General features: G+C 40.9%; 1 protein-coding gene across 1 annotated transcript in view; it reads right to left on the bottom strand.

The window, feature by feature from the left end:
- LOC128712766 (RNA-binding protein Musashi homolog Rbp6-like) overlaps positions 1–25,614 on the bottom strand; it is a 246,009-nt gene that overhangs the window by 155,185 nt on the left and 65,210 nt on the right. The window contains exon 2 of the mRNA XM_053807639.1: positions 7,745–7,785. Within this exon, the coding sequence (XP_053663614.1) occupies positions 7,745–7,785 (41 nt within the window). The remainder of the gene's footprint in view (positions 1–7,744; positions 7,786–25,614) is intronic.

Below are 25,614 nucleotides of genomic sequence, written 5' to 3'. Positions count from 1 at the left end.
AAGATATTGCTCCAACGCTAAGCGAAAGAGTTAATTAAACAGAAGGAATTTGAGAACAGTAACTTTTTTTAATTAAATTGTTCTTAATGTCACAATAAAATAGAAAACCCCTCAAGAAACCTATTACTTCTTTTAATTGACTGCAGGTGGCGCTAAGGAGTAACAGTCCATGAAAAATATCAACACATCAGTTGTTTCAATGGGCCAAATTAAAATTATTCTTAATTTAATCGATTTTCGCTTCTATCAAGCAACGTAACTACACCGAACGTTGAAAGCGATGTGCACCAACCAGAATATATCCAACAAATATAGATTAGGTACGATACATCCAACCTGGCACATTAGCGGTTGATCCACCAAAGCGTTCAGCAAACGGAACAGATTTAAGGACAGTTCCGGATGACAAACCCACCGAGTTCGAGTAGCGAGGAAAATTAATGATACAAACAAGCACGAAACAAAGCACGAGTCCATCCGTCGACATAATTAATTTAGGTTAATTAACCTCCCGAAACGTAATTACCGCTCAATTTCACCGTGCTGCGGTGCTCCATCATAGTAGTGGTGAACATGGCCGCTGTTTGGAATTCTTGCCCAAAGCATTATTAGTCTGCGACAGGCTACGCGTTAATCCAGCAAATCCTCAACGATGGTACCATGATTTGATGAGCCCATCTCAGGGCCAACTCCTTTCTTCCATCCGAAACGCTCCAGTGACGAGTTTTTAAAACTCACTTCCGAACAACGATGAATTCTCAGCCAACCGGGCTAAGCGTTCCTTCTTTTAACGCAATCCATTAATTACACAATTTAACCGCAAACATTCGAGATTAAATGGAAGAACCGGGGAGGACACCCTGGCGAAGGCAGATTTGCTCGTGGAAATATGAAAGTAGAATTAATGCCAAATCTTCCAAATCGACAAATGCTATTAACACCAGGCCCATGCATCGAAGCGAAATGATAAACGATACGTTTTGCACGATCGCCATCTTGCAAAAGGGACTCATTTCCCCGGATAAAAAGCATGTCACCGACGGATTAGTTGATGGAGACAAATCATTCCCGCACTGTACCGTGATAGTTACTTCAATGGGGTAGATTAAACCCTAAACGTTCACTCTATTCAAATGGGGTTTAATGTTTAATATAGCTATTGATGAGCCGTTGTAAAAGGACGATTGTACGATATCACAATGAACGATTAGCGAATTGCTCTCTGATGCTTACAGCTGAGTGCTTATGAAAGTTGTTACAGATTAGTGTTTTTCTCATCTTCTCAACATTATTTAAACTAGTCCATTAAATAATGAACGCCATAATAATCATTTGAAGGATTTTATTTTCTGGAACATAAAAAGGATATTTCCACTTTAATGCAAGTAAATACCTAAAATATTGCTCCCAAACATATTTTTAAGCTCCATTGAAAATCATTTCAAACAAACATTATTGAAATATTACAAAAGAAGATAGTGTAACAAATAAAAATTTACTTAAACAGGCAAACCAACACTTCTAATAAAACGATACACAATAAAAATTGCAAAAACAACTTAAAACTCTTTTGGGCACAAACAACTTTTAAAAAAAAAAAATCAAGCACAATCATATCATTTTCAAAAAGCCAAAAAGTTACCGGATATTTGTGACATCAATCAATTTAGAAGCAAATGCTTACCAACCAAGTTTTAAAATAAGTCGAGACTGCATTCGATAATACAGAAATATTAGAAACTTTAGAATGCTAATGAAGATTCTACCTTAAACTTAAAATAGATTCAGAAACGGCTTCAACTTTAATTAAACCATGATTTACCTAATTATTAGGAGCTTCAACCACTTCGTAATGTTGGCTTTCTGCAATAGACCTTTAATCTTCTCACAGTCGACGATCTAGTAGATTCCTCCAAGCTATGACTGCATCTCCACTTGAACCTACCGTTCCTCTGTCCATGTGGACAACCTAAAAGGACTTTGCGGATCGCTGGGTCGTCCAGTGACATTCTAATGGCATGATCAGCAAACAGGACCCTGGAGGGTTTAAATCGATTTCAAACCGATTTTTTAAATCGACGATTTCAAAAGTATGATCATCGATCTTCCCAACTCCAAAACATAAGGTTTTCATATATGTTATCATTCATATATTCATGAAAACTTAATCATAATGCCTGCAAATTTCTAACTTGACAGTCTTTATATCTCTTCTAATAAACAACCATATTATGCGTAATATAAGCTCAACTCATTCCAATATACGTATGAAAGATTTTCATAAGACCTTAATCGTTTAACGCGGACCTGTCAAGCCGGGAAAATTAAAATTAATTTTCCGCCACTGTTGCAATCTGCTAATTTATATTCCAAAAGAATACCCATTACCGTTACCTTCTAGCTACTCAACCATCCTGCTGTTTGCTGAACAGGTAGCCGTCGAAAATTGCATTTACTTGTACGGCACATCCCGACCCGAGCAAAAAGAACACGAATAACAGTTCAACATTGGAACGGAACACGAAATATAAAACAGCCGCGTCAGGACGCCGAAGGACGATGCATCCGTTCTCATATCAGCACATTTTCCGCCCGAGGACACAAGCACAAATTACGCAAACGTTTGCCTCACTAGTGCGTAGCGATCGGCCACGGCCAACATTCGATTAAATAGCCAACCTTTTTCAGATGAAGCGTGCATACCGAGCTGGCATTGCAAACGCCCGAGTTTGCCGGAGACCTTCTTTTCGAAATAGTGCTTCCACGCAAACGGTCATTAGTGGTGGCGACCGATTGATTAAGTAATCAATATATCGCTTCACGATTCGGAATGTTGCTCAACCAGCGGCACGAAAGCAACGCGGAACGATCCGCTAACGCGCGATAAGCGAAAATATTTGCATCGCTAACATCGCACGATCGCAGAAGAACCCATTAGTGGGCCCGTGTACGATTCGCGCGAACGTCGTATTTGAACCAGACTTTCGGATCGTGCACGGGACATTAAAATTTGAGCATCCTTTTACCAAATACTGAGCACACGCCGGTAAGGATAAGTCGGAACGGCGCACCCACGGCTACTCCACACTCCTTTTTGGGCGCGAACTAATTGATCCTGGAATGGTCGGCACGTTTCAAGAATATTAATGGCAAAACACAAACGTATCTGTGGTACCAACGGTTGATGGTACCGTGCGGCCACTTGACGGATATCCGGATGCAAGCTTGACATAGAGTAACCAAAGTGTACACAAGCTGACATAATCCAGTCAGGCTGACTGGCAAGTGGGAAAGCATCCGTTGAGCTGGTGTGAAAACTGGCCAACCTTCACGAAATGGCAGACTCCAGGTGGTTCAAGCACCCGTTAAAGATGGTAAGCCGGTTGGTATCAGTTTGAACCACATTTGCACTATGGATTAAAGTATTTTTAATCGAAGTATCGTTACACAGTTAAGGACACTATTGATAAAACAACTTCTAATAAAATACATCTAATAAAATGAAACAATAAAGCTTTGATGGAATTAAAATTGTCCATACAGATAATTAACGTACTATAATCTAAGCTGGCTGCTATCGGAGCTTTCAACATTAGTCTACTAATCCAAAAGCACACCGGAGCTGAAAAAATCATATCGCACTTTACTACTCCTTGGAAACGTTCATCCACGTCCAATACGAAATATTCTGAAACCTACTAAAATTGAAAACCACATTTTCATAAACCTCAACCAGCGATAATCCACTCTCGCAGGCTAGTCCTGTTGTGACCCGAACTAATAACGATTTTTTTTTTTCATTTGTCCACCCTTTTTGCACTCCACAAACAAACAAACATGCATTGATTTCGGCTCCGTAGCGAATACGAACAACTTCGAAATGGTACTCCAACTCCACTCCTTGCATACACTCGTTCGAAAATCACATTCCACACTTTCCAGCAAAGAAAAAAAAAAAAGAAAGAAACACATGAAACCTATTCAGCACAACACACGAAAGCAGAAGCGACAAAAAATACAAGCCCTAAAAACCCATAAGAGAACGCTTTCCAATATCGAAATATGCCAAATGGGACTGCTTTTCGCCAATAGTGCGGAAAACATGCCACCCGCTACCAAAAATGGCCCTCCACGGTTTTCCTCCTCACTGTCTCATGGTTGTTTTTTTTTCCTTTTGTTCAAACTGAACGCGGAGTTTTATTATCCACCAGTACGCTTGCAGTCCTTTCATGCCGTGGGCTGTCAGATAGGTTCAGACACATCGGGCAACGGGCGCGCGCTGTTGTGTGTGTGTGTATGTTGCCCGGTTTCAACCCCTGCAACATTTGCCTTTCAGCGACCGCTACAGCACACCGTGTACGTGTACCGGGAAACCTGGGAATGCTTCCCCAAAGACCCCCGAAGGCCAACAGTGCTTGGAGCGCGATGCTTAAAACGGTCGCGTGGCATCGGGAAAAGCGGACCCGCGAGAGCAGACCCCAGTCGCGGGCATTGTTTATGGTACGGAAATCGATGAGGATATAATGTACGGAACCGAATTGCAACCGTGTGCAATAAATTAGCGATTTCGCCTTGCTGCTTCGTCGCGGTCGGTTTGGTTCGTTCGGCCTCGCTCAGGCTAGCCTGTGGTGTGTGCTGTGCTGTGTGTTATCCAGGATCGGAGACTCCAGTTCAATGAACCACCAGAAGCGCAGCAAGAGTTTCGCACGTTCGGTGGCACATACTCTCGACGCTTGGGTTTCAACCACTTCGCCCGCCATAATGCCACTAAAACCGAGTGCTCAAGTGAATGGCATCAAAGCTCCGGACAGGCATCCTCGAAAGAAGTGGTACGAGTCGATCAATTTTTATTCCTTGTCGATTCTACACCATCAGAAGCGATACGTTATCAAATTCCCTGCAGAAAAAATGGTTGCCCGTATAATTTACACAAAGTACCCCCAAAGTATAAGATCATTTCCATCTCCAACTCCTTCCCGTGCCGTGTATCATGTGTGCAAATAAAATAATATTTGCATTGATGTATGGAAAATACGTCAGCCCACCCGGGGTACAATTGTGATTGCGAGAACAATTTTCACTTAGCCCAGAGGGAAAATTGCGCAGTGGGAGACTAAATCCCAATCAGCAACATCGATAAGCCGCAGGTGATCAGTTTCGTTGCCTTGGTTGGTTGGAAAATAAATCTCCATTTACCACATTGCATACACACGTTCGCTCGCACAAACTTCATTGGATTCGCCAATCATCCATCAATTTTCACCGTAAACCAAGCCTGAAGAAAAGAGGAACAAAATAAAAAAAACCCACAGATACTTCCCAGACGCAATCAGGTGTAAGACCGAATGCAGATTGGAAACACTCCTCTCGCGCAGCTACGAGAATTACACAAAAAATCAAAATTTGAAGGTAAAAGAGAGTGAAAATTCAGTCCCAAAACCGTGGCCGCTTGGTCCCGTGAGCCATTTCGGGTGTTTACATAAATCGACAGAATCGTTTAAGGGATAAAATATTCAAAAATCTACACAACCGTCCTCGTCCCCCAACAATATCCATCCATCCAGAAACCATGGTGGGGAGTGCGGAATTTGCAAACAGTGAATCTACCGATGAGCCACCAACCTGTGAATTGAATTGTTCTTTTTTGTTGTTTTTTGCTGGGAATGATATTCTTTAAGCAATTGGCGGTGCAGGTAGCACACCAAAATACACCGGTAGTGATCCAAAAACTAGGTCGTTGCGGGTATGGCATGGGTAGGACCAGCCACATCCCCTTTTCGTAACGTGCCTGCGAGCGCTCGATTTCACCCGGCGTCTTTGAAGAGCTTTCATCGATAAAACACACCATCACCAACACCACCAAGAAACGGTGGAAAACCGTTCAAGACAATCACACACCCCACCTGTGTCTTCTGGGGTGGGCGATTCGAGCAATCGTGCGGGTATCTAACCTCGAGGCAAAAGCTTACGCTAAGACGATTGATACTTTCGACCCCCATTTGGTGGTGCGCTCTGGCAAAAGCGACCCGGCCCGGCGCTTCTACAGCTGTTTTCACCCCGATTCGGTTTTCATACTGTGCTGTGTGCGCTCGTGGAATCGATTTTTCCTGCACCACTTTGGCGATGTGAGAACAAACGTTCTTCACATACGAAGTGCACGCGCTGCCACAAGGGTAAAAGGGCTGTGTAGCAGGGAACCAAACCAAGGATTGGGGTCTTAATACTTTTCTTTTTTCTCCAGCAACAAGATTTACCTTTCGGAAGGTTCATTTGGCAGGGCCTATGTTAATGTGGCTTGATTTTCAATTTCGCACCGGATGAAACATAATTCCGGCACAATTTGTCGTCTTCTGCCAGCAATGGATGTTTCAAGAGAACAACGAGCCAATGAAGTGAAATATAAAATTAGAACTAAGTTTCTAGCACTGCTTCGTGTTATCACACTTTCAAAATTTCTATTTAAATCAATTATTATCACTAACAGCATTTTTATAAATTCAACATTGGTTGCTACTCATTGCTAATATGCAATTGTTAGTACATACTCATTGGAACGAATTTAGAACAAATACTTTCTGTGTTGGAAATTTGATTAATTTTTATCCACATTTAAGCCAGCAATTTGACTGACTGTATCAATTATATAAATCTACTAGCTTTAATAATAACTTCAATGGTAAAGTGTACCCGTGATAAGGTGACCTGTCGCTGTTTGGAGAAGGAGATATCTTCAAAAAAATATGGATGAAAACCTAGGATTAAGTCACTCTTAGTTATAAGTAATACGGTCTTGCCATCACTTTGGAATAAAAAAATAATAGTCACTTCAAGTTATTAAAAAAAGAGTTCAAGAGTTATTAAAATTAAGTTAAAAAAGTTTGAAGTTATAAGTACTTTTTCGAAGTTTACATACTTTCAAACAGTCAATATTATTAATCAAAAGAAAACCTTTTCATTTTCATTTCATTCTTTGTAACAACAAGAGCTCCGATTATAATCCTAAAAGGTTGTAAATGTAAGCCTCATTTGAGTGTTACCAACTTACTAAAACATTTCTTTGATTAATCTCATCAGCATTTTGTTTTATATAAATAAAGCTATTGATTGTTGATGTCAGATGCCCTATTATTACCACAAGTGCTCGATATTGGAATTAAATTACAATCCAACTTATAACATAACAAATTATTTCATAACATACCAACATTTCTAACTGAATGAAATCGAAATTAATGGTTTATTTACTATTCTGCAAAATTCCTAAAAACTCTAAAAGCAAATATAATAGGGAATACAAAGAAAAGAATGGAAAGAGAGCAATGAATCAAATAAAACAAGATCGGCCATTCTTCAGAACATTCAAACACTTCCCACAAAAGAACCAAACCTAGGTCAAACCGTTTGTTTCGCCCTCTGCACGTAAATAAAATGGAGATATACAGTCAGCCATCACAAGAATACACACAGGTGCGATTAAAGCCTCCCTGCCACACATCCACCGCGGGAACTTTCCACTACGCAATTTCACTCACGACACTCAAACCTTAATCCCACACCCCACGGGGACTCATTTGAATGCGTCCACCTGATTCCGTTGGCCACAACCGGCGCTTCTAATCTTGCAATTACCATCCTACCCATTATTCGTCGACGTACACACACACACACTAGCTCCCCGTAACAACCAATGGCACAGCACTAGCAGCTCAGGGATTCGAGTTCAATTGCTGCAATTTCCACTTACCTGGACTTGTTTGCCAACTGAGACCGCCGATGAACATTTTTCTGTAAATAGAAGTCAGAAAAAAGCAGAAAGGTTAGAGAAAAAACATTAGTAATTTTACAGTGAAATGAGCTGGGATTATATGCATGTAAGGGTGTAAAAAGGAGGGAGCAGCAAAAAAAAACATGTCTTTGATTAACATGCTGCTTTTACATTCCCACTGTCAGTGTCCCATGTACAGCAGGAGACAAAGTCACACAGAGTTGTGCTGAGTGAATGGTAGATGGTGTCACGTTTATGGGTCTTTCCCCATATACTTTTTCTGTTATGTACTCTTGAAAGTGACTAAGAAACAACAGCGATAGCTTCTCAACGCGCGTGGACTAAAGTGTGCATGAATAAAAGTTTAAACCCCTGACGGTGCTTCCCAGGACTTTGTAGCATGGGGCCGGCGAGTCCCATGAATAAATATCACCGCTAGGACATCATTTGCTTGCACAGCTTCACCGTTTTCAATAAAAATTCATTAAAAGCGTAAAAGAGTATAGACGATGATCTAGCTTCCAAACACACCTTGGACGCCTTTCTCCGGCCCCAATTCAGTCCGGTTGCCGATGGACGGGAATGGTCAGAGACGATCTCTATTCAGACGCGTACGTAAAACAGACTTCTATTTATCTTCGGCTTTGCATCTCTCTTCTTCTTACACACACATACATACACTCGCACACACATTTCATCTATTCATCGACCAGTAGCTACTAGAGGGATTCCATTGGTGCGACCAAATCCAACGAGGACGACCGTCTCTTGTGGCCGTGGATATGCGACACCAGCGTTAATGTATTCCGTGTACACCGAGGTAAACACAGCTGTCTCCTAAATTCTAGTTGCGACAAACTGCCATGCAAAACACGCAAAGATCGCTCCCAAACGGTCGAGCGACCAGAGCAGAAACAAACGAGCCGACTGGTTTTGGGGGTGGGTGCACGTGGTGCAATATTTGCCAACCCAAGTCGGCCAACTCTGGAGGCTATTCGCTAGCGTCCCGCTAGACCCGATTTCAATGCATTGCGCCACAAGATAGGCGGGGACGTTCAAAGTGTCGAACGGTGGTCGCTTTACGTGACTTCTTCCGCCTTAACGCTTGCAGGCAGCCGGACACGCCATCCTGGGAAAGGCCAAATTGTGGGGGCGCGTCGCGAAAAACCAGAGTGATATACTTGTGGCCGGGATGCTTGAAACCCCCTCACACGCACACACATACACATACGGTGTATGATGAACGGCAGCGACAACTGTATACAATTTCATTTATGAATTATAAACGAAAACCAAGCGCACTAGAACAAGCTGTGCATGCTTTCCACTCATTCGCTGACGGATGTGCCATACGATCATGGGGATGATGCACAGTCACAATTTCACCTACCTTCTAGCCTGGGCTGGAAATTTGTACTGAAGCGAAAGGAAAAATTAAACAAAGCATACCGAGTGACAAACATGGTGCACAACTTCCCACCACTCTCTCACACGCTCCTAACTCCAGACAAAAAACGGCCCTATATACTCCAACATAAAGGATATGGGGTACGCAAAAACCATAGTCCAAACATCATCTCCCGAGGAGCTCCACGTTTGTTCTCGAGCATTCCGGGCATTCCTGTACCCAAGAAAAGTGAGCTAGAGAAATAATAATGATAACATTCTCTATCGCGCACTCAACACGCATTCACACACACACACACACACACACACAGCAACCTTCACCACGTGTTTGCGATGCTTCAGCAGTAGTCGAAGTACGCGCGTGTACACTCACTCTCCCTGCGTATGTCTACAAACACACGGCGGGGTCTGGGGCTCGTTGGTTATCCTTTTTTTTATTATCATTACTATTACCTCTAGCGAGTGGCGAATCCATCTACCCTTACCACGGTAAGCCGTTAATAATACAAACTAAGCCATCGCCACCAGACAAACCGAGGGTGGGCGGCTGCCATATGGAGTGCGTCGGAAGCCATATCAGCGGAATGTCACGTATTCTATTTCGCGACGTTGGCATTTGACGTTTCATGGGTAGGCAGAGAGCCAGGCAGGGAGAGAATACGAGTGAAGTAGTTATTAAAAACTACCGTCACGATTGTTACAACCGAGCGAGCTAGGGGTACTAAAACCGCTTGATGAGCAGTTCTAAATGCTCCGATGTATTGCACTATATGTTCTATATATCAATATTCAGAGACTTATAAAGTTCTTGATTTTTTCATTAATTACTTACATACTAACATGCACTAAAAACGAATTTACGGGCTGGGTCGAACAATGTCATTCTTATGACATGACCAACCTTCCGGAGCCTGGCGAGGCTAATTCGCTGTACAGCTCACAAAACTCATCATTATAGCGACTCCTTCATTACCGAATCTAATAAAAATATCATTCTGTTATTTACTACAACATTTTATTTTATTTATTTTTATTCCACAAAAATATGCTTTACCGCCTTTAATTCCTAACTTTATGCTTTACCGCCATTTGTTGCGTTAGTTTCGTTTTTGTGCCTCTCATCACACGTCGACCAACTAGGTCGTGGTGCTTGCTTGTTATGTCACTCGGTGAAAGTGACGTGGTATTCAAGTTCGAGTTGCATCAAACACCACAAAAAACAGAACCACACAAATTCTTACAATCTTTAAGCTTCCCGGCAATGAACATGGACGAAAAGATCAATCACGATCAGTCAGCGGATGATTTATGCGGCAATTGCTCAGTAGGACAATGTGTAATGAATTGTCCCATCTTACTATGTTGGCTAGAATACTAACTCGTATACTATTGTACCTTTCGAAGGATTTTTGTCATTAACATGACATCAAAATTACTCAATTTAGTTTCAACAAAATAAAAGATCAATATAAACATTTAAAGTCATTCCATTTTATTCCTTTTCTGTGGTCTTCTACGGGACGGGAGCTGATTTACAGCAGATTTACCATTTGAGGAAAAATTGTCCTCCAAAGTTTGGATAAAAAATCACACAAGTCATACGGAAATTGAAGAACGAATTTGGATCATTGCCTCATAGCTCATTGCTCATTGAACAAAAAATAGCACCACCATTGGTACACGATATCACCACTATAGTTACAATACAACATTAACAAAAACTTTTTTTTTAATTAATTTTAATTAATTAATAAGTTAAATTATTTTTTTTATTATTTCCTATCATATTTCGTTGAAACATGAAAATTTGCTCCTTCCAAAAACCTCCAACATAGTTTCATATTTGCCATGCTGACTAATTGCATCACTATTGGTACACTTAACCTAGTTTATTAAACTTTATATAAAATATTACTAATTGCTGTAAGATTTTACAAAAGCACTAAGCTTATTATATAAAGTTTTAAAAGGAGATTAAACACAGCTACAATCTAAACAAGATCTTACGAATTAAAAATCAAAACTAATCACGCTCTTAAGCTGCATTATTCCGTACGCTAGTCTAACGATCATACTCTATAAATTTCCAATCACTTCTTCCACTTGTCAACAAAACCAAGCATAATCAATTTATCTTTGCAAAAGTGTGTTTCTTTTCTTTTTTTTTTGCTCCAGAGTTCGACTTGGGTATAAACTGTGTCCCAACCAACAAGTCCAGCAGACCAAATTAAATGTACATCCATTAGAACTTTTGTGCGAAAATTGATTCATGCTGAATTCGTAAAATTTCGTCGCACAACTTTTCATCCACACCCTCGTTCCCCTCCTCGGCCGGTGTGTCCCGTTCGGGTGTTTTTGCACCAAACCTAAGCTATCGCTACAACGCACCTCGCCCGTGGAATAGTTTACGATGAGTAATAAATATTTAAATTTCACCTTCACAAAACTTCTCCCATCATTTCTACGGGTTGTGGGTACGGGTTTTTTTGTGAGTACAGTAATACGGACGAGAAGCCATGCCAACTGGCCCGAGAACGCTCAATTGTCACCGGTCGGTCGGTTTTTTGCAAGAACTGCACATTATTGCTTTCAATTGCTATGTGGTAAGGGGTTGTTGGGAGAAATAAAAACGATTTACCTACTGGATAACTGGTACTGGTCTGCCGGTATGGCAAGGAACGGGTCCGGTATGGCATGAAACGGTCCAACAAACCACAACCCTAGCTCCATCGTCTGGTGGCAACATCCAATCTGTATTATGATAATTTATTACGACTAGTCACCACCGTAACAGGAATTATTACGAAGCGTCTTGAATGTTGAATGATATGACGAACACTTTACCTTTGTCCAAATGGAGACTTGGCATTCAAAAACTCACAATAACGTAGGTCAAATGTCCTGTGATGTGCTATTTCCCAAAGTAAAATTTATTCTTTCATCGTATAGTTTGACTTTACAGCTTTTTTATCTCACTTTTGTGAAGTAGCCAGTGAGCCATTACCCTTGGGAGTAGGCCACTCATACCGCATGGCAGGAACCCAAAAGCCAGCATAAGTTATAGCGCAACCAGCAGAGGACCCTTCCACAGGACGTTCTTCGCTAACCTCAGAGTTGCGAAATAAAAAAATGCTCACTATGTGAGATACTTCAATATTACCTTCGAGAATTTCCGACGAGTGAAAAAAAAGCCAACCCAACGAGAAGTCCCTTTTACTTTCCCAGTTTTGCACACTGAAACCAACGATGCAAAATAAAACCATGCCTCAACAAAGCCAAACAATCCTTGGCACTATTCTGCCCCCGATCTAGCGTGGGGACACGAAAGGATAATCGATAAACATCGGTTTTATTTACTGAACCGATCAACCACCCACCCTCCCAGAGCGAAAGGACTAGCCCTTCCGGCAGGACCGTTCACGGCCATTGGTTATACTCTGGCAAGCTTGTACTGGGGGTGAACGAAAGATAAAACCAAAAAAAACCCTAATATATAGCATTGATAAGACTGCAATATCTCTCAACCATCGCCGACTACTAACTATGAACGTCAGCGTACCAGGACCCCCAGGACACTTAGCACGGCGTAGGTGTGACGGACGATACATAACCGACCGTTTGTTTCTGTTCCACGCTTCCGGTTAGCACAGCTATGCACCGCACATTGAGTGCACGTGTGTCGTTTTCGATCTGAAGTATTTTTTTCTCATTTCCCTTCTCATCTAGCCAGCATAACCATTCCCATCCACTCTGGTCCTGGTAGTGTCCAATCGTTTTTTTTTTCACTCTTTTAGTTCTCTGTTCCACTTCACTTCCACGCGCTCATGCAAACATGTTTTTAATTTATGTTTACCAATCCTTGACCAATGTTTGCTCGGTGCTTACTGGAACATTCCGATCACACTCACGCGGCTTATCACTGCCGGTCTGGGTTCTGAGCCCCCACGCTCACAGTTCCAGTACGAAGGGAAAGAAATTACTACATTCACCCGGGCAACCGCACTTGATGGAATGAATTTTGCACTGGCGTACGGAGATATCTACTAACCGATGTTTTATTCAGTGTAACATGTGCAGAAGAGATGTGCGGTTCTTGATGGATTTACCTTGTGCCCCCCCGGATGAGTTGCGCATGTTTTCCGTATTCTATCAAATTAACATCATAGCTAGTGTGAAACTTTAAGAATAAAAATATGAAACAACTAAACCCATTGTCTATTCCACCGCATAGCTTATCATGCTGCTTATATCGCTAAACCGTTTCTCATCCATCAGGAGAGGTAAAGAAACCTATCATACTTCACAGCTGGCGCAAGTACACATCTCAAACAGAAACAGTATCTTGGCACCATCACGCATCAGGCGACAGTTCTGCAAAACGTCCCCGCCTTGCTTCGCTATTCCATAACCATAAAAAACTGTTTACTCAGCCGGATTGCCTTATCGTGCATGCCGACCCCAAAAGGAAAATGGCTCAATGCCTCGGTAAAACTAACCGCCCCAACCGTGCACACGACCAGAAATGTTGCAAATGAGATGCTTCGAAAGTGCAACACTGCCGGTCACGGACGTAACCTGACAAGCGTAAGACACACCAAACCTTATGTGACAGGGCGTGGACCGAGGTAGCGAATTTAGTACACACCATCACCGTTTTGGCGAACGGAAAGGTTAGGAAAAGTGTCGTAAAACGGAAATTTTATTATCCTTACCAGCACGGTAAAGGTGTCACTGTTAGTTTTATGTTCTAGTCGGTGATCATGGCAGAAAGGGAATATATTCCATTGGCCTATCACCGTTTTGTTTCGGTATGGAAATTGAAAAGTACCCAGGAATCAATTATGCGCAGTGAGGAAGGAAAGCTCATCTATCGTTTATGAAACACAACAATGGAAAGCTTCCGATGATTTTTATATATTGTACATTTGTCTTTTGAGAGCAAAAGTAAGGATAAAAAATTGAAAGTTTAGGGACATATTTAAAAACTCAAAATTGTCTCCTTCAGAGTAAACTTTAGAACTAGCAAATTGCTTAACTCGAATTCACAAAAGTGTGACCATTTGATATGTTTATCAGGTGTACTTAACACAAATAATTAGTGCTTGACAAGAACTTTTGGATAGAAAAGATTTGTGTTGTTTCCAAGATGAAACATAGAATGTAGTTAAAAGTCGCTCTTAACGATAAATGTACAATTGTACATTTTCTACTGGATTGTGACTCCAAAAACTAAATTGATTTCGAATGACTTATAACGAAGCGCTTCCGGGTACCGAAAAATCGGTTTTTACAATGCTTCGCTTTAACGGTTTGTAATTACTTTAAAATTTAAAAAAAACATGTCAAGTTAATTTTTTCGCATATTTATAGATTTTTATTCACGTCTTAAAAAGACAATTTGTAAAGATACTGAATGTTTCTTCGCTAAACAAATGTCGGAATATTCAGTACAGTTTCTAGATCATTTGGCTTGCAGATACAAACTATACATCCAACGAAAAAAACTAGTATTCTTTGTATTCTTCAAGGTCCAAATAAAATGATCCTTACGTCTTAGAAAATTTAATAAATGACTCTGTTAGCAATATATTCGTAACGAATTTCATTACTTTGACTGAAAGACAAGTTTTGTTTAATTTTCATTAATCCCAACAGTGCTTTCACGTACATAAATGTAAATAAACGTCATTTTCAAGAGCATTTGTTCAATAATTTTATCAATCCATAGCTAATGGAAAGCTTGATGTAATATTCCCCCGACTGTATGTTACATTGAACTTTGAGCTAAAAAAGCATAAATCCATCATGTCAGCGCGACTTTACCCCGAAAAGACAGCTGTTAATCAACACACACCAATGCATACTCTTACACTCACATACCCAAAACGATGCACTTCTCTTTGCAATTCGCACATATGCACATTTTCCCCCGAGTTCGTTAGTTATGCAGGAAAAATAAGCATCTATCCACCGACCGTACGACGGAGACCCAATTATTCGCATCTACCCCATCGACATTGAAGTCCGCGGTACAACAGAACAAGAGGAAAGAACCGAAATGAACGTACGATTAAAGGGACACGCGACGAGTTTGTAGCCCAATGCGACCATGACCTACGCGTCAACACGTTGCAAACAGTGCCTCGCAGAAACATCCACCCGCTGTACCGCTGTACAACGGTTCCAGCTCGTTAGCGCTGCGGTGCGGCATCATCGTCAACGTCGGTGAACTCCGTCGACGTTGGATGTTGCTGTACCTCATTTTCAAGAATGAAGTTGTACGCCCTCGTTTCCCGTACCATTTCTCCTGTGTCCGCTCATCATCCCTCGTACGAGTTGTACGAGCGAACGTTTTGTTCAGCAGCAAATAACCTAAGACCTCGCTCTCCTGGTCTCCTGTGCTCGTGCCGGGTGTATTTATAACCATGTTTGCATGCTCCATGGGATACGAGTGACCAGCCTTCTCCATCGAGCTGCGGGTTGCTGGTTGTCGGTTGTTCTCGTCACACCGACAAAGAAAGGCGAAAAGATTGGATCCACTTTTTCAAGCGTCTTCTACGAGAGATCGGGCGCTGATTAATGTGCTGCACTGCTTCTTTTCGCCGTCACCGTCGGTATCTGGTACAGACGATCCGTAAGTTGGGACCCCGTTACACTATCCACCATTCCCCCGTTCGTGCGTAACAGCGATGCACTTTGTCTTCCGCGACCAGTGGCCAATCTTCTTGGCAAACTAACAATGGCGCAACTAACGAATATCGTCTTCGTTTCTCATTTCATTCAATTCATTCATCTTTTTTTGCAAACTGCCAGTGTTGAAGATGGTTACGAGATTCGCCTACCCGAGCGCCGTGGGTGCGGGTGGAACAAAACTCGGCTGCCCCCCACCAGGACGTTATTATTTAAATGAGACTCGTGGTTCCTCTAAACGATCCGATTACGTATGGGCAATTTCAGATGTAATGTTGGTCGGCGGACCATGCAGTTGGATTCGTCTCAAAGGGGGATAGCACATATGTTGCACTGTTCGATCGAGACTACAGCAGTGATGGAGTAGAGTTTGAAGCGTCTTCCAAGGCAATAGCTTAGTGTAATAGTTTACGTTGAAGATAAATTCAGTGAATATTCATTGTTGCATGTTTGTAATTTAAAATTACCAACAAAACATTTGTTCTCAGTTTTTTTTTCGTTTCAAGTATTGTTGATGAACATTTAAAAGAACTTTAGTTTTCAATTTGTTAATAAAGATATCGTTTGATTTTCGCATAGACATCGACACTGCCCAAATCTGTCAATATCAATCTGTACACTCTTCGATTTTGTAGAATGGTTTTCCAATTGCAAAACGGTTTAGAAGGATATTGTGGACTGATCAGAAATGATATCAGAATGCACGACCAAAGGCTTAAAGACTTTTTTAGGCCTTCCACAACAACTGCGAAGGCGCTGTAGGTCAAAATTGAGATGGAGTAATGTCGTTGATGCATCTGCCAGCAAAATCGTGGTGGGATTGAAAGACTCGATGCTTAGACTAAGTACATTTATAACGCTAAGTAGATATGATAAGCTAATTATAACTTTAAGAAGAATCTTATGTAACAAATACTTTTACTGTTACTTTCAACACTGTCCATTTATAGCAAATAACCACAAAAAGGGAAACAATGACAATAAACCAATAAATAAAACTAACAAGCGAACCGTTAGCCACGAGATGTCCAAAGATCACTAGCAGAAGCTTGTAAAGAAAACTCATCAACACCAGGAGCAACGCGGTACTGTCGTTTGCCCTGATGGCGTGAACATCTCATAAATGTCAAAATAAATTCATCGCTAATTGTAGACATCCTCCATCTTCCCACACACGCTAGCTACCAGCCACTCAAACTACCCCTATCCTTCCTCGTCACCGGTTGCTATGTTGTTTCAATGTTGGATTCTCACTTAAAAGTGCATAAATTTTTGCCCGAAATTCCCTCATCCCTTGCCGTCAACTCGACGACCGTGAAGAGGATGTAATGCATTTCGCCGCAGGAAATATTTCACACCCAACCGAGCGTGAATTTGAGTGGGGGATAACCCGTAGCCATCGGGGGGAGGGGGGGGGGAGGGGGTGTGCAGAGTTCCTAAACGGAAGGAACGAAAGCAATTTGTGTGGGGCGAAACAACCAAACAACCGGGACGGTCGTGTACTGTCCGGTACGTGCATATGTTTTACGGGGATATATGTTTACCTAATGACTTCATATACCCAGGTCCGTAAACCTAATTCTGGCTCATTGATCGGAAAACAAAAGCCCAAAAGCAAGCTGCAATTGAGCGAGAATGAAAGAGAAACCGTTTCCCTGCAGTGAGGGCTGGAGTCACTTTAGTGAGCCTTTCGGGCAGAAACTCTTTTCCATAAATCTAGCCCATTTAAAGTAAGGTCAAGCGGTTTTGCGACCGGATCGGGTTAGTAACGAATTTTGCCTCCCACCGAAAATACTCGATATTTCCTGTACCGCCACTTGACATCGCATGACCCGCAACCCACCTCAAAACATGTTACCGTGCAATGTGCAATGCGGTACATACGATTTAACACGGCGTAAAATATGCAAACCCGAAAGTGGTACCACGAATCGCTATACAGGAACTCGTCGCTGCGACTGCGCTTCGGACGAATGAAATAATTCATCGTAAAGTGAAAAGCCTTTCATGTATGCATGCCCTACTGTTCGCCATGCACACACCGTTGGCAGTGGCGGACGGGACATGGGGAGAGTTTTCCGTTTTCAACATCGCGACACCGCACCCAACATCGCACCACCGGTATCATGGGTCTGTAGCAATTTAATCTGCCCCTGCCCGCTGTCTGGAGGTTATGGTCTCAAGTAGGCAAAGCTCCTTACCAGTACTGCACTCGGACGCATCACAAGGTGCAGGGACCGGGCTGTTTCCGAAGCGAACGAAAAATGTTCATCTAATGTTGTGTTTCCGGCGTTTCAGAAGCCGTATCGTACGCCATCAACGATGGTGGTCGGCAAAACCGTACCGTGAACCACACATTACCTCGATTTGTTCCACCGAAACAAATGCGCGAGAAATGCACAAGAAACTGGTGAGACGATACCTGATGCGAACATGTCCCTGGAAGGTTTTTATAGACTGCAACGAGCTTGTTGTAGTTCAAGTTTAAGTTTTCACCTAAAATTTTAAAACATGTAGTTTTTGTTTTCGTGTGCTTTTGCATGCAAATAAAATTAACATCCTCACTTTTATTTCAGCTCTGCTTCCAGTAAATTACACTTTATCTAACATTTTCCATTGACCGACACGCGTAGAGTTAATGATAAACTGAAAGCGAATTAATCAATGCAGACTCAAAAGGAAACAAAGCCACCGTATTTTTAAAAGGCTTTATGGACTGTTACTCTAATATAATGGTAAAAATAAAATTTACGCCAATTGCACTTTTAACTACTCCTAAGCAGTTCCTGTGCGTTGTTCCTACAAAGTGTTATTTTAGGGGTATTTTTAGGGTTATTCTTAAGAATATTCTGGTGTAGGTACAAGATACTGCTTTATGCTTTTTGATCATAACTTATGTACCTAGTTTGCGTTCCTTAGCTATCTATTGTACTACCAACATCAGACCACTTAGATACACAAAAAAACTGTTAGTATTAAAATAAACCGCTAAAACAGGGTAATAAAACCGGTACACAATAAAAGGTAGGTTAGCAGACGATGCTATCGGTTAGCAATCTTAGTCCTCCATACCTCTTGCGATCAAGATCTTATTAAACGTTCGTATGATATCATATTCCTCTGTTTCAAATAATGTTCATGTTTGGCTACTCACAAATTCAAAATTTTCCTTAAAAAATCCCAGCTCTCTGGCCACCAAAAAATCTAGAATTGGAACTGTTGGTGCACCGAATGCCGTTAAGGGAGATGTTCTACAATGTTTATAATACTAGCAATATTTTGGAAATAGTTCAATAATATCAATGCTAAAACTGTATGGCCTTGTTGCAGTCTAATACATAAGTTTCCAATACAAAATAGTAAATAATTGGCCTTGCCATGACGACTAAGTCATCAATACTACGTCAAAATCTTCTAAGTATTCGTGAATTAGGAAGTAACTTTCCAAGATTATCCATCAACAATTCAGATTCAATTATTATAAAGATGACGAACATAGTTATGAGAAATTAAAGTGATCCCATCAATAAATATATGTGCACCAAACGATATGGACCACTTGAGATGGTGAAGAATCGCGCATTGTATCATTCAATCGACATTAATCTTAGTGAACCTCTAATCAGACAACGTCAGAATGTCAAACGATATCAGGCATCAATGCACATTGAAAATCAGTATACAAAATACACAAAAATATTGATCTTGCACTATAAGTCGTAAAGCCATACAGAGTGTAAACCGTCCACCGGAAGAAGACATCCATCCGCGATATCAACGGATACCGGATGGGGATATCTACCCTCGATCTAATGCACTAAGGAAATAGATATCTCCTTAACGCACAGGCGACAACAGATACATCATCACTCGCAAGATCCAGATAAAGATCCTCATCAACAACAAATGATGTCATCGCGATCAAAATAAATCTCAATTTCGAATTGAATCGACCACAACTTACATAATATCTGTATTTTGAAGTTTAACCAGAATACTCAATCGATAGGGCTTAAATTGATTTAGTCTCAATTATTAATTTTCTTCCACGGAAGAAATCGCAAACAATTTAGCTTTTCACGGTCTTTTCAACCAACTGTTTTCAAAAGAAAAAAGACATTGCCAACACTTGCCAACTTATGCCGCCATTTTTAAATAACCGTATCACAAACCACGGTGCCAAAGTTGTGTTCTTGTTTCTGCACAAAATACAATTTAGAAATTTTTCCCTTCTTACGACGCTCCATTTGCATAACACACTCACCCACAACCAAGGTAAGATGGAACGGGGGCTGCAGTCTGACCGTTTGGCGCGGGACAAGGAGAAGTGCTAAGATAAACTACCCCTACTACCCAAAATTGGGTCAGAAAACTTGACAGCAAAAACTCGACTTCGCCATATACCACCATGCAGCCTGGCACTTCATCGACGATCTCGTCATCATCCTTGCGTGAAGCAGGGAGGGAGCAAATGGAAGCAGAGCAATTTCTACAGAATTGGAAACTTTCCAGCCAGAATCCGTCACACAACCCCATCACCATCGGGGGACTAAACGCACAAACACACGCACATACACCCATACACATACGCACGGTACAGTGCACCCCCGGTTGGCAGTATGCGGCGTTCGAGTGAATAATTAAATAAATTATCCTCCACCTTCTGGCGTTCGAGGGTCACGTCAAAGCGCGGCACCAGATGAAAATTTAATTTACGTCGTCAAGTGTTGTTTTCCGCGGAAAGTTTGTTCTTTTTTTATATTGTTAATGTACCATTTCTTTTGCTTAAAGTTTAAGTAAACATAAATTAAAATAAAAACGAAAAGAAGCTACCGTGCAGAATGCTCTCCAACCAAATTTGCAAGCATGAGTTGCGGAAATGAATTAAGAAAAAGTGCTGATTCGCATTCTTTTCATACACACCCACACACACAAAAATAAGAAAAAAAAACATACCAAATCTTGCACATATGCAAATAGCTGCAAAACACTCAATCATCGTAATACACTGATTTTTACTCCTTTTCAAATCGACTAGCATTAGAAAGTGAGAGTGTATGAAATTCACAACCTCATCATCGCATTCCGCTCTCACCATATCGGCCATTTGTATACCTAAATGCCACTTTTCCCTCCCTCTCTCCCAGTAAATAAGAACCCCGAAAATATGGAACGATTATTTTCCGCTTACGTAGCCGTTTGCCGGGTAAGGTCTGGAAGCATCCTATCCCAACATGCTAAACCTTTCTACGTAATGATTGCGTCCTTTGTAGGGGTACATTATTAAAGGAGCCTTTTTTATCCTGTCAGCTATCACCGTGTAATTCATCGCGCGTGTAATCTTGCCTTTGACATCTTCGGCTGTGGAAGCCACTGTTTGCCGCTAGGTTTTCTTGCACAATCAGGGTTTCGTTATTTATCGCACTCCTTTGCATGTCATCATAAAAATAAATCGTTCCACACCTTCGATCGGAATGGGCAGTGTACGATGGCACACACTGAAAAATATTGAAAGTGTTGCCCGTGCACTTGTTCAGCTGTAATGAAGCAGATGGTCCCGAGCTGGGTTCATTTTTTTCTAAGTGTGTCAGTGCAGTATTTTTTCAAACGGTGTATTCTATCAATCACTGTATATTCTATCAATCACTTTTCGTATGTTTGGGGAAGTTGCCAAGGTTTAAATGGTAATTAAACCGTAGAACTTTCTTTTCTTTTGCCCTTCCACATACAGTTGTTGCCGCCTCAAAATTGTTTCTCAAATCACCTATTTTTGACAGCGTGCATCAATTGTTGTCTCAAAGTCAAATTTTGTATGGACGAGGTCAAACATTGGTGACTTCTAAATAAAACATCATAAGCTGGAGACAAATATTAACCGCAACTAATGCAAAGTGCATTTTAACTCTCATAGCACCATATGTGTTTATGACAATCTAATGTTCTAGTGAGTTAAGGCTAAAAAAAATATTACTGTAAAATGCACTTGATGAGATATGATATGAAAGAGATATCACTTCTTGTACTATAACCCTGGTCGAATGGATTATTTTGCAAGTTTATTAAATTAACTCATAAAAGTTTTAAGACAAATTTTATAAAATAAAACAGATATGTAAACCACGTGATTTGACCTTCTAGGACTTTCAATACGGACCGCAATGGAATATCTAGAACTTATTCTATTAGGTGAATTAAACAAAATTCAGCGAACATGGCCCGAAAAGCGTGAGAGATCGGGGGATGAGTAATAATCCAACCGATCCGTCTACGTGTAAATCGCCCCACGAGACAAAATGAGTTAACCATTATTGAATTAGAACTTAATGCCTCGTGTTTGTGCCATTGCATTATGAACATTTAATAACAAAATCTTTCGAATATACCGTATGTAAAGCATGGTAAGTAAAAAAGCCTCGAGTTCCATAGATTACATCCAACTGACAACTGAAATTTATTTGAAAATATTTTACTGTTTCCAAACTAAATACACCTCGACGAGCGAAGGAATTTTCTACTTGACTTCTTGGTATTCCCCCTTTTGTTGTCCCGTGTTTCGACTCGGGCTAACACGTGATCAACGTAAGCAGTGCATCGTTCGGTAAGAGTGCAATGATGCGTAGTGTTTCTTCTACATTGGAATGCAACACATGTGAACCTCTTACCACACCATGCTCTAGCACGTTCTGGCCATTAACGATGCTTAAAGACATTTAGAACCTTCGCGCAAACAAGCACCAAACGAGATGCCTCCCCTGCGTTGTGAAGCAGTAAAAGCCATAAAAAAACATCCATCGGCACAGCATGACATGTGGTAGAAAACCGATCATTACACCATCTCCACAGCAATGCTTCGAATGCTTAAACGGTAAGAAAAACCCAAGTGTCCAACGATTAATAGATTTCTTTCTGATGTGAAGAACAACTTGTTAATCTGCTTGCACGTACGGGAGATGGAAACAACAAGTACAACTGTGTCGAAGATCAGACAGCTACTCACATGGAATACATATTCAAAATATGCAGTTTTCCAGCACACACCGAACAACAAACAACAGGCTGTAAGGTATGAAAAAATGACATGATACAAAACTGTTTTGAAGCGGTACTGATTACGAGCGTCCGAAGGAAAAAGCATACATGCAATTCGCATTGTATGCAACAAGAACGAGTATGCTTTGTCGTACAAATTGCCACAAACATGCCACAATCCTCAGTATAGTGCAATAAAGTGCTGAAGAACGGCGTGAGGAAAATTGGAAATGAGACCGAACAAAAAATCCTCATACCATCGCTAATGGTCGAGACAGAGAGAAAGAGAGAGAAAGCAAACAAGCAGTGGATTACATATGATAAAAGGACAGCAATAACAAAAAAACGACCCCAAGAGCACGTGTTTATTTGCAAAAGACAAGCCAAAAGAACATTCGGCTAGGGGCAAGAAAAAAGACAGTAGTAGCAGTAGCAGTAGAACCACGACGGAGGCATTAAATTTCCCACATTAATTTAGTCTCATGTTGTGCGTTTTTTCTTTCACCCACTTACACGAACCATGCATGAACGGACGCAGACAGTGAAAAAATCACCAAACAACACAGCTGGTCAAAGACCTTGGTGCTCTGATCGTAACCCCTAATGGAAGGCACGGGTTGCTAAGGGAAAGAAATCTCGCTCTTGATGTTATAAATGTTGCTACACTCCAGTACTCATGCTGATGTACCGGCTTTGGTCAACTGTGACAATTTTAGGCTTCCATTCTTGGACTAGCATCGCTTCATCGGATGCGTTAGCGATGAACAGCATATTATCTGCTTCACCAGCATGCTCTGCCAGAAAGGAATCAACAGGGAATCAACTTATTATCATTCCAAACGATCTGTTGCTGGTTATCGTATTTATTGGCATGGCGTAGAAAGCTTTTCTGCAAAGTGGTTTGAGATCGTATAATCAGATTGTGATATAGTTTCGAAAGAAAAACCGAAACGTCTACTACAATAAACGGGTGTACTAGATGGATTTTTATTGTTTCAAAGCTTTTAACACGTTGGGCGCCAAGCGTGAATCAGTTTCACTTCACTAATCACCAATAATTTACATCACCAGAAACTGCTATATGAATACTTCAACAATGTTGCATTTCATACTTGAGATGCTGATTGTAAATATACTTTAAATGGTCTAAAGCACTACAACATAAGAGATAACAAACTTCCAAGATAAGATTATCAACGATTGGTTATCCCAAAAAAACAAGTGTACAAAACAAGCACTTACAATCGCAATAGATGGTAGAGAAAAATAGCGTAATACAATTTTCGCATAGAAGAATTGCAAAACTTAGCTCGACTTACGTAATAAACAAAAAATAAAATTGTTGAAACAAACAAAATAAAAAAAAAAAACATTTCATATAAATTCTTTTTAAGTTGTATGAAAACACCACAAATGTGGGCAGAATACTTTAACACCCTGCGAAAAAAACGTAAAAAATAGTTATTTATATACAGAAGTTTTAATGTTTAAAGTAAACGTTTAACCAATGTTCATTCCTTAAATTAATACTTATATTGATTCCGTATCAGAAGTACCAACGAATATTTTGTTCTAACTGCACCGCATCGTAACCCATGGTGACCTGATGATATTTTTCGGTTAACAATATTTGGCATGGAACGTGTTGAAAACTAAGTTAAGACTAGCTTAGCCCTTAGGAAATTTGGAACATTATTGCATCAACATTTGTTTCATATTCCTCAATTAAAGCTATATTTTTTATGCAAAATGTATAAACATTGTGATAAATTATACACTAAAAATAGCTCCGAATGTCCTACAATAAAAAGGATAACAAACACAATAATTTATTAGATTAATACCATCTATTTCAATGCATTTTACTATCGCTCGATTCTCAAACAAAAAGGCGGCTAAGCTATTGTTTGCTACGCCAGCTACTTTCACCCAAACGCAGCCAGAAAACATGGCCTATGCCCCTGTTTCTTTCCTGTGGTCCACCATTATGTTGAACCTTGCATAACAAGCAGCGCACCAACCGGTAAAGATCGAACCTAGACACGCAGACAGACATTTCGCGTACCATCCTTCATGCCGTGAGTATTATACAACCGCGCTGTCGCTTATATTCCATCGATAGCAATCAATTCTGACAGGACGGCACAAGCAAATGCACTTGTGCGCGTACAAGTACAGTGACAAAAAAAAATACTCGACCGTTCAACCGTTCCAAACATTGCGTACACAATTTTCGGGTCTGTCGCCCGGCTACCGGGTGCCGTAATGTAAGGAAACCCGGCTAACGATCGACGAGCATAAATATCATACTGTCACGCTTGATTCCGCGGCATTTCCAAAAGCCTGCGTGTATGCGTGTGCCCCGTGTGCTGCCGTGTGTCGTCCTTTGTCTTTTGTCCTTTCACGTTTGCGACGTGTTTTTACCCTTTCGTACCACAATATCCGCCCGTATCCTATCCGTCTCAAGTGTGCTGGCTGTCAGGTTGATGGCCCAGAATGGTGATTTGCAAATTTACCGCCAAAATGTCACCGCACCAATGCGGCGAGCTTATAGCGACTAGATGAAACGGTATGGATGAAGGAGAAAATGGCTAATGGAAGCAATAGGAGAGTTTTTTTTTGTCCTGCGTACTCTAGTGAAGCTTCTAAATATATTTCTCCGCTCCGGTAACGATCGCATAAAAATAAAATAAAATAATACTATCCAAACAAATCATTCCCAC

Source organism: Anopheles marshallii, chromosome 3 (assembly GCF_943734725.1).
Source record: "Anopheles marshallii chromosome 3, idAnoMarsDA_429_01, whole genome shotgun sequence".
Lineage (NCBI taxonomy): Eukaryota > Metazoa > Arthropoda > Insecta > Diptera > Culicidae > Anopheles > Anopheles marshallii.
This window is presented reverse-complemented; position numbering and strand designations above follow the sequence as displayed.